The sequence below is a fragment of the Peromyscus eremicus genome, chromosome 19 (assembly GCF_949786415.1).
Source record: "Peromyscus eremicus chromosome 19, PerEre_H2_v1, whole genome shotgun sequence".
Lineage (NCBI taxonomy): Eukaryota > Metazoa > Chordata > Mammalia > Rodentia > Cricetidae > Peromyscus > Peromyscus eremicus.
The window spans coordinates 44,440,687-44,451,573 of NC_081435.1; the positions used below are offsets into that span (position 1 = coordinate 44,440,687).

General features: G+C 47.3%; 1 protein-coding gene across 1 annotated transcript in view; it reads left to right on the forward strand.

Moving 5' to 3' along the window:
- Positions 1–2,832: 2,832 nt before the first annotated feature.
- The window catches only part of Phax (phosphorylated adaptor for RNA export), a 13,247-nt gene continuing 5,192 nt past the window's right edge, over positions 2,833–10,887 (forward strand). Inside the window, exons 1-3 of the mRNA XM_059246335.1 lie at positions 2,833–2,991; positions 5,743–6,329; positions 9,378–9,498. Coding sequence (XP_059102318.1) covers positions 2,896–2,991; positions 5,743–6,329; positions 9,378–9,498 — 804 coding nt within the window. The 5' untranslated portion in view covers positions 2,833–2,895. The remainder of the gene's footprint in view (positions 2,992–5,742; positions 6,330–9,377; positions 9,499–10,887) is intronic.

The window sequence follows — 10,887 nt, forward strand, 5'->3', positions numbered from 1 at the left end:
ACATGTTTGTCCATGCCTGTAAACCAGTACTCAGGAGGAGGCTGAGGCAAATGCAAGACCAGCCCAGGCAACTGAGGGACTTCCTAGACATAGTGTGGGAGGCACCGAAGTGGGAATGTGAGGTGGCTGGCCACTTTAAACCTCCACTTAGGAAGCAGAGAGACTAGCGTGCTGGTGCTCTCCTTGCTTTCTCCTTCAGCCCAGGACCCCGACCCCATGGGATGGACCACCTACTCTCAGGGTGGGTCTTCCTCCTCAGCAAAACCTTTGGAAATGTCCTCACAGACATGCCTGGGCTGTACCTCCTAGGTGACTGATTCCAAATCCTGTCCACTTGAAAACCAAGATTAGCCAGAAACTAGAGACATCAGCTTTTTAGCTACTCAAGATGGAAGCTTGGTGCTTTGGGTCCCCATCTACCAGTGGTCCTGGAATCTTGTAGCTGTTGTAACTCTTGGCTTCCAAGGGCAGTGAGCGGTGATGGTGGTCGGCAGCAGACAGATCCTGATGAATGTAGCAGCCCCTGAACCCTCAGGTCCTGCAACATTTAATATCAAAGCTCTTGGGCCTAAGATGTCCGGGATTCTTGACCCTTGGACTTGGCAGCTCCTTGTAGCCCTAGGAATTGAACCCAGGTCCTCTGCAAGAGCAGCAGGTGCCTTTAACTGCTGAGCCATCTCTCCAGCCCCTAGAGAAACCCTTCTTAATTGTGTGCAGTGTTGTTAATACTGGGTATCTCATGACTGACTTGAAAAGTAAGTCCAACAACCTAGCTATGTAGCCAGAAGGGATGTAAAAGGGATGTTTATGCCAATCGAGTCACCGTGCTTCACATAGATGAAGGACCATGTTTATATCCGTCACAGGAACAGTGCTGCCCCTCTAGCCTGAACGAAAACAGTCAATGTAGTTCATCTCGCCTTTTGATATCCCAAACCTCAGGCATAGGCGGTCTGACACAGCCGTAGCTGGGATGGTACCTTCCAGAGTTTTGCTTTGTCATCAAGTAGCCGATTGTTAGAGCCGATACCAGACTCTGCTCAGGTTATACCTGCCTGAAGCAATGTCTCCTCCCCCATAGAGATTCTGTCCAAAGGCCCCAGGCTAACAGACTCCATGGCGACAGGAGCTATTAGCGACAGAGCCTGTAGGATGGATACACATTACCTAAATGGGCTCATCCTCTGCACGCCCCCTTCCTCACAACACAAGACCCTTTCACCCACCACCAGCCCTTGCTGCTGAGGACTCAAGAGACTGCCTGGTTCCAAGGGTACTATGGACTACTCATCGGCCACACGGCATAGACCCTTTCCCTTCTGAAACCTACGAGAAAGGATCCACACTCTGCAACATGGGCTAGGACACTCCTTACATAGCCACCCTGCTGCTGGGTGTCTACGTAATGCTTTCAGTTGCTGGGCTGGCATGAAGGCCATCTGTGAAGTTGCTCGGCTGACAGTCTTTGGCTTAGGTCACCAGGGAAGGGACTAAAACCTTTCAATTATGTGAGAAACGAGAACCCTCACTTTGTAATAACAAAGTCAAGAGACTAGGGACAGTGAAAGTTTTTATTTTACAGTAATTCTACAGACATGGATATTGGCCTACTAAAATGACTGGAGTACCACTCTGGCATGAAACAATAATTCTGTTGTTTTGTTTTTCAAGTATACACGAATGTCTGCCTACTAAAAGGACTGGTGTACCAGTTTGGCACAAACACAGTGATTTATTTTACTTTTTTATTTTATTTTTTACTTTTGGATGGGGAGAGGTGGCTTTGGATTTTGAGAAACAGTGATTTTTAAAGGCCCTCTTCCCGTAGTCTGGTACTCTAGAGAGCTACATAACCTTTGCTGTCACCTAGCAAAGCACCCTCCCCAAACTCCCCATCCTATTGACTCAGAACATAAAGCCTTATCTATTGTATATCCTGGGCTTTGGGATCCCCTTTTCCGATCATCATCGGCTCAGTCACACGGCAGAGTACCTGCAACTTTTCAACTCTAGGATAAACTGGAGTGCCTAGACAAGCAGGCACCAGCTGCCAAGTCAGGGAAGCCAGGGGTATGGTTGGGGAGAGTGGCGGTAGGCAGTGGGCAAGCGCCTCCTGATTATCTGTAACTGAGCCCCAAACCACCTCATACTGAAAATGAAACATGACTTATTTATTTGATTCATTTATTTAGTTAATAGAAGTGGATTTATTTTTGTCTTATGGTTCCAGAGGGTCAAAGCTCACAAAGATGGCGTGGCAGCAGTAACATGATTTATTTCTTGCACAACAGAGGCGCAAACAGCCCTGGCCTCCACCAGCTTAGGTTAAAGAGAAAATAAATAAATAAATAATAAACATTACCATAAAGGCCTATCATTACCATTAACGGCACTTTAAAAATAATTTCGCCTTGGGGGGAGGTGGGTGGGCCGTTTTATCATCTCTGGAAGAAGGGCTTCGTTGCTTTAGCCGAAGGGTGACTCAGGAAAAGCAGCGGCAGCCAAGGCGGCCGGGGAACGGGAGCGAGCTAGTGTGAGCGTGCGAGCCTCGGGAGAGCAGGCGAGGGAGGCGGGGAGCGGAGCCGGCGGAGGAGGCGAAGATCGGCAGCCGGAAGGGCCGTCCTGACATCCGGGTGAGCGGCGGGGAGGTGGGAGCGGCATCCCGGAGCGCCGCCTTAGCTCGGGTCGGGGAGGAAGGGGGAACTCCTCGCCGGGCGCGCGGAACTCGCCTCCCCGCGGCGCGTCGGGCTATGGTGAGGCTCTGCGGGGCCCGGCCGCACGGGGGCGCCGGAGCACGGCCGCGAGGCCTTCTTCTTCCCTCCGCCCGCCGGCCTTCCCTCCGCCGCCGCCGCCGCCGGAAGCGCTCTCCTGACCCTGCGCGCCCGCCGCGGGAAGATGGCGCTGGAAGCTGGCGACATGGAAGAGGGGCAGCTCTCCGACTCGGATTCCGACATGACGGTGGTCCCCAGCGACAGGCCGATGCCGATGGCGGTGAGCGGGGAGAGGGCGCGCGGGGGACGGGGCCGGACGCCGGGGGGTCGGGGCGTCGGGGGTCGGGGGTGGAGCGGGGAGCGCGGCCGGGATGCAGGGGCGCGGGCGGCCTCGGGGATGCAGGGAGGCGGAGGCCGCGGGGATGGGGGGCCCCCAGCCGGCGACCCGGCCTCGCGGCCTTCCGGAACACGCGTGCACCCCGCTCTCTGGCGGCTCCTTTTTTCTGCAAACTTCCCGGCTCCTGCACAGCCGCCCCTGGAGACAGATTTTTTTTTTCTTCTTCTTCCCAAAGGTAGAGCGTGGGGACCGAGAGCTGAAACTGCTTCGGATGCTCTTATTTTGTCCCTGGCCGATAGGGAGCTCATGGCGTACTCGGGACCCGGTCTTCAGTGTTTCCCCCCGACACACACCGAGTTTAGTCTGCTTCCACGCGCTGCATGGAGGCGCCAGGCTTTGTTTCAGCTGCCCAGGGTGGTAGACGGCATCTCGATGTGTAGCCCGCGCCTGATCTGGCACTGGAGCTGTCGTCTTGCCTCTGACACTCCAGAAGTGCTGGGTGATCACCGAGCACTAGCACTCTAGGCAGCTTGCTGATTTTTTTCCGAGACTCCCGTTATTCTCTCCGAGGGCTTTCCTGCCAGGCTACCCGCACTCAATCCTTGGCACCGACGCTATCTGCAAAATATTTAACTGCCCTGTTTTGGTGTTCAGGTGGGACTGGCATGATAGACCGCCCCCCGGGTGTAAAGGTATGATGGGGAATACTGCACACTGTAAGGCCTGGCCAATGTTGGCCGCGGTTATCACCGGCTTAAGTCATCTCACTCATTTTAAATACCTAAGAGGAATTCAACGAATGTTTGGTCTTGTGTTTAGTATAAAAAGCAACGATGGAGGGCAAAGTTGGAGTTAGAAGTAAACTCAGGGCTGCAGGGCTTAGTAGGGTGACTAGTTAGCGTATATTTCAAAATAGCCCGGGGGTGGAGGGGTAGCTCAATGGTAGAGTTGCTTGCCTAGCATGCAGGAGGCTCTGAGTTCAATCCCCCTGTACTCATAAGCCAAGTGTAATGTACACACGTATCCCCCCCCCATAAAAGGGTTTATTCACCATAAAGTCTTTTTTCACCATAAAGAAATGATAAATGTTTAAAGTGCTAGATAAGCTGACAATCCTGATTTGATCATTGTGAAATATATACATATATTGAAGCATCATATTATACAGCATAAATTTGTGTAGTTAGTATGTGGTGGTTAATTTTTGTTTGTTGTTGTTTTCCAGACGGGGTTTCTCTGTGTAGCTTTGGAGCCTGTCCTGTCCTCAAACTCACAGAGATCCTCCTACCTGTACCTCCCTAGTGCTGGGATTAAAGGTGTGCGCCACCACTACTACCACCACCACCACCACCACCACCACCACCACCACCACCACCACCGTCAGTTGTTAAAGTTTTTAAGTGATTATCTTCACATGTAGATGTCTTAGGATATTAATATTAGGATCTTATTTTTCAGCCCCTTTAAAATTTTTTTACATTAATAATTGGTTAACAGTGCTGTGAAGTCTGAATTTTGAGAGGTTTTGTTGTTTGTTTTGAAACAGGGTCTCTTAAGCCAGGATCTTCCTGCCTCAGCCTTCTGAGTGCTGATTAAAGGTGTGCACTACTACACCTGATGAAACCTGCAGTTAAAAGTAATATTTCTGGCCGGGCGGTGGTGGCGCACGCCTTTAATCCCAGCACTCGGGAGGCAGAGCCAGGTGGATCTCTGTGAGTTCGAGGCCAGCCTGGGCTACCAAGTGAGTTCCAGGAAAGGCGCAAAGCTACACAGAGAAACCCTGTCTCGAAAAACCAAAAAAAAAAAAAAAAAAGTAATATTTCTGTCTAGCCCCGCCATGGTGGCCCACGCCTTTAATCCCAGCACTCGGGAGGCAGAGACAGGCGGATCTCTGTGAGTTCGAGCCGGGCCCCCCCCCCCCCCCCCCCCAGCCTACAGAGTGAGTTCCAGGAAAGGAGCAAAGCTGCTCAAAGAAACCCTGTCTCGAAAAACCAAAAAAAAAAAAAGGGGGGGGGTAATATGTTTGGTATTCTTCCCATAGGAGCTTACCATCAAATCTTTATTTTGTGATAGGGCCTCACTATGTAGCCCTGGCTGGCCTTGAACCTACAGAGATTTACCTGCCTCTGCCTCCCAGGAGTGCTGGGATTGAAGTTGTGGGTTGCTAAGCTCTACTATCCATCAAATCTTAAAGGAGTAGCCACAGAACCATATAAAGGAAGTTGATACACCCAACTAGAAAATATATTTTTTGGAGAGAAAGATAACAAACTTTGTCTTAACTGCCAGTAACAATTATTGTGTATGCCATTCTCACAGATGTGGTCTTTAAAGGTGAAGAGTAAAGGCTTTGGTAAATTTTATAGAAGGAGATCTTTCAGAACTGAGTTAATTTAATAGGGACTAGATTGTTTCAGTTGTCTTTGGAGCATGGTTGTTTTGGATGCTCCAGTTGAATCTCTACTACATTCTTTCTCCCTCCTCTTTTCTCCTTAAGAAGGCCTTGCTGTGCGGCCCAGACAGGCCTGAACCCCACTGTGTACCCTAAGGTGTCCCTGAGCTTCTGATCCTCCTGCCTTAGCCTCTGGGATGCTGGATGACAGGCATGCGCAGTACTACATCATTGTAAAAAATAGCCCGTGGTAGGTGGAATGAATGTTTTGTGGAACTGACTCCGATTTCTTTCGCTTGCAGAAAGTACTAGGTGAGGGCAGTCTTGCATGTGCGCCAGTATCCAACTATCGGACAGTTAAGAATGTGGATTCGAGTGAGGAGAGTGTGGATTCAGATGAAGAGTGCTCTCCTTGGAAACACAAGCGACAAAAATGTTTTAATCCTCCTCCTCCCAAACCAGAGCCTTTCCCGTTTGGCCAGGGCAGTCAGAAAACCGCTCTCAACGGAGGAAAGAAGGTGAACAACATTTGGGGTGCCGTGCTACAGGAGCAAAATCAGGACGCGGTGGCCATTGAACTCGGCATCTTGGGGATGGAGGGCACCATTGACAAAAGCAGGCAGTCTGAGACCTATAATTATTTGCTTGCTAAGAAACTGAAGCGGGAATCTCAAGAGTATACAAAGGAATTAGACAAAGACCTAGATGAATACATGCGTGGTGACAAAAAGCCCGGGTCAAAGGAAGAAGAGAACGGGCAGGGCCATCTCAAACGGAAGCGGCCCGTCAAAGACAGACTGGGTCACAGACTGGAAATGAACTACAAAGGCCGCTATGAGATCACAGAAGACGACGCTCAAGAGAAAGTGGCTGATGAAATTGCTTTCAGGTAAGCACTGGACTACATAGCTGGTCTTCACAGGAAGTAAGGTAGATGCTAAATACATTCCTTTGTGAGGGTTGTTTTGTTCATTTGTTCGCTTGTTTTTAGGGTCTCTCTGTAGTCCCAGCTGTCTGGAGCTTGCTGTGTAGACCAGGCTGGCCTCAAACTCCGAGATCCACCTTCCTCTGCCTCTCAGAGCTGGGATTAAAGGTGTGTGTTCCACACCTGGCTGAGGGTTTTCTGTTTTGTTTTATTTTTCTTAAAGGAATTAATTAACCCAGGGCATATTTGACTATGAACGCATTGTGTCTTTTCAAAGATAACTTGGAGCTGGAGACCTAGCACAGTTGGTACAGTGCTTGACTGACATGCGCGAGACCCAAAGTTCAATCCGTAGCACCCCATACACTGGGCATACTGTTCCATGCCTGTAATCACAGCACTAAGGAGATGGAAGATCAGAAGGTTAAGATCATTCTCAGCTACATGGGGAGTTTGATGCCAGCCTGGGCTAGAGGAGATAATGTCTCAAAGGGGGAAAAATTAAGGGGGAGCCTGGCAGGATGGCTCAGCTGGTAAAGGCGCTTGTCACTAAGCCTGATGCCAGTTGAACCCCTGATCTGATGTGGAGGAAGTAGGAAACTAACTCCTGCAAGCTGTCTTCTGACTTCCACATTTGTGCCATGGCATGACCCCACCCCCTACCCCCACACATACACACAAATAAATGGATGTAATTATTTTAAATGTTATTTCTAAGATGAAAAATAAAAGAACTGGGCTGGGGCGGTAGTGGCGCACGCCTTTAATCCCAGCACTCGGGAGGCAGAGCCAGGTGGATCTCTGTGAGTTCGAGGCCAGCCTGGGCTACCAAGTGAGTCCCAGGAAAAGGCGCAAAGCTACACAGAGAAACCTTGTCTCGAAAAAAACCAAAAAAAAAAAAAAAAAGTGTGGAAAAATAAAAGAACTGATATGTTAATATGATAATCACTCATTTTCAGGTGTTTTTTTTTTAATGGAGACAAATTATCCAGTTTTACAACCATTGCTTTATTATTATTATTATTATTATTATTATTATTATTATATTTTTATAACCATTGCATTTAAAACCTTTTCTCTCCAGTAAAATTCTTTGTCTTCATGTCCATATATCCATTTACTGTTAATATCCTTGTTCTCCTTCCCAGACAAGTATACTTCCTGTCCTTGTAAATTTGCCATATAGATGCAGCCATGCAGTATACCTTTTTTGTAGTTTGTTTGTTTGTTTTCAAGACAGGGTTTCTTTGTGTAGCTCTGTAGACCGGGCTGGCCTTGACCTCAGAGATCCACCTGCCTCCCAAGTGCTGGGATTAAAGGCATACACCACTCACCATGCTTAGTTACTTATTTTCTTAGTTTGTAAATGAGGGTTGTTGCTTTTTGTGTGATTTGGGGGTTTGGTTTTAGAGAAAGGTTTCCCATAGCCCAGGCCAGCCTGAAACTTACTATGTACCAAGGTGGGTCTTGAACTCTCCTTCTGCTTCTACCTCCCAAGGGCTGAGATTACAGGCATTCACTACAATAGTCTGACCCTGCGATTTTATTGGATGCGTATAGATTTATGTATATCCAGACTGATGGATAGTCTATATTTATTTATTACGAGTAATGCTGTTAGTGAACCTTTGCTTGCAGATCCTTTGACCGTATGTTTTCATTTCTTTTGGGTAATTGGAATTGTTTGGCAGATACTAAATTGACAACTTATGCATTTTTCACAGATTCAGATTCTAATTAACTCTTATTAGCTCTAAGTCACTAGTTACATATTTGAAAATAAATATTGCTGTTAGGGAAACAGTGTTTCAGGCAACACCAGTACTGGTAAGTTTTGGTTTTAATAGTCAGGATGTTTGAGAGCTGGAGAGATGGCTATTAGTTAGGAGCACTGGCTGTTCTTCCTGAGGATCCAGATTTGATTCCCAGCACCCACATGGCAGCTCACAGCCATCTGTAACTCCAGTCCCAGGCAATCTAACACCCTCTTTAGGCCTTTGTGGGCATTGAGTGCACATGGTACATATGCATACATGCAGACAAAACACTCATACACAAAAAATAAAAACCTTAAAAAAAGTAAAAATCAGGTCTGGGTTTCAAGTCCAGTGGCAGGGGACCAGCATCCACTTCTGGCCTCCTGGACATTAAACATGAGACATACATGCAGACAATACACTTACACATACAGAAAATTTTAGATAAAAGTTTGGAATTCACATTCGGAGAAGAAATGTAGAATTTATAAACTAAAGTCTCCCTTGGAGATAAGGAAGCTTAGGCCCAGTAGTTGCCTGGCTTGCACAAGGTCGTCAGTTTTGTGGGGGTCAGACCTGAAGCTGAGCCTTGGTCCCTTGCTCCTCCTAGTCTGATGCCTTTTCCACAGTATTGCATTGCCTCCTGTGAGGAGGAACCAAGGTGCTGGGTCTGATTGGAAACTGAAAAGGCTTCCGCACTGTTTTTCTTGTCTCTGGGGACCATGGCTCTGTCTGACCCCAGTTAGAGAGTTACTCAAGCTCCCTGTGTCATTCATCTCTGAAGAGATGAATGAAAATAATGTGTCTAACATTGGAAAGAATTGACGTGTGCAGATTAGGTAAGGCCGTTAGGATCGAACTATAAGAAACCATTTGTAGATATTGGAAGGTTAATTTGAAGCATAATAACTGAAAGCATATTATATGTTTGTTACTTGGTTTGTTAGAAGTGAACCAGTTTATTGTCTTTACATTTAGAGTTGAATTCATTCACCTCGCTCTGCATGCTTATTATTTTGAGAACTGCCATAATCCAGCAAGGCAAATGAAGAGGCTTAGTTTAAGAGTTAATATAGAATTGAGATTAACATCCTCTGGGGGCTGAAGAGCAGGTTGTTCCATGTCAGTGACTCCACGGTTAATGGATGGCGATTAGAAAGAAAAGCAGGTGTTAGCAGTAAGGTTTGGGTTCCAGTTGAGAACTATACTGGGGAATAGATTTCAACAAGTAGTAATTGCTTTGTGTTCTCAACAGGTTACAGGAACCGAAGAAAGACCTGATAGCCCGAGTAGTGAGGATAATTGGGACCAAAAAGGCCATTGAACTTTTGATGGAAACTGCTGAAGTTGAACAAAATGGTGGTCTTTTCATAATGGTAAGACTGCTTTACTGGTTCTGGGTTTGGTTTTGGGTGTTTGTTTGTTTGTTTGTTTGGTTGGTTGGTTTGGGTTTTTTTGAGACCAGGTTTCTTTGTGTAACCCTAGCTGTCCAGGAACTTTCTCTGTAGACTAGGCTCAAACTCACAGAGATCTGCCTGTGTAAACAGACGTTTCCTGTCCCCACTGCCCGGTCTCAAATAACCAACTTAAAGGCTGAATATGAATTAATAGATGCTTGGCCCATAGCTCAGGGTTGTTACAACGTAACTCTTGGGTTTTTTTTTGAGACAAGGTTTCTCTGTGTAGTTTTGGTGCCTGTCCTGGATCTCGCTCTGTAGACCAGGCTGGCCTCAAACTCACAGAGATCTACCTGACTCTGCCTTCCGAGTGCTGGGATTAAAGGCATGTGCCACCACCGCCCAGCCTACAAGCAACTCTTAAATTTAAATTAACCTATATTTCTATTTATATTTGCCACTTGGTACATGGCTTGTTTCCTCATTTCTTACATGTCCTGCTTGCTTGGCGGCTGGCTGGCTGGCTGGCTGGCTAGCTAGTGTCAATCTGACTCTACCCTCCTTCCTATCATTTTTAGTCTGACTCTTCTGCCTAACTTCCTGCCCAGCTACTGGTCTGTCAGCTTTTATTGGTCAATGAGAATAATACCTATTCATAGTGTACAGAAGGATTAGTCCACAGCGTGCCTGCCTCTGCCTCACCACCACTGCCTGGTGCCTGTGGCTGGTTTTATAGTATCATCTGGCTTTTTTTTTTTTAAGCAGAGTAAACTTGCCTCTCTGTTGCCCTCCCCACCCCTGCTTTGATGACAGGGTTTCACTGTGTGGCTCCTCCAGCTATCCTCAGACATTTTAAGACAACTGTCGGGACGGAATTGAAAGGTCAAGTTTGAAGGGTTTGGTTTTGGAGCACAGCTTACCGTACTTTAGCTAAATTATTCGATTCCTTGTGCTCCGTCTCCTCAGTAGATAATGAAGATGAATCCTATGCTCTAAGGATTAGATGAGATGGTACGCATAGGGTACATAGCTTAATGCCAGGCATCATGGGTGCAAGGCCTGCCTAGTTTACAGAGTACGACCCTGTCTTGAAAACACTGAAGTTATAAAACCCAAGTAGAGCTTGGTGTGATGGGATTTGCCTGTAGTCTCAGGATTCAGGAAGCCACGGCAAAAGGATTCCTGGGGGTTCCCGGACAGCCTGGGCAAGACCCTGCCTCAGAAATAAGTCAGATCACAAACGGATAAACAGTATACCTGCGTGTATTAAAAGTTCAAGGGTGGTCGGGTAAGAAGGAAAGCTATCTGAAAAAGCCCCTAGAGTGGGAAAGGGGTTGACAAAAACTGTTCACTGTGTCTTCTCTGGCA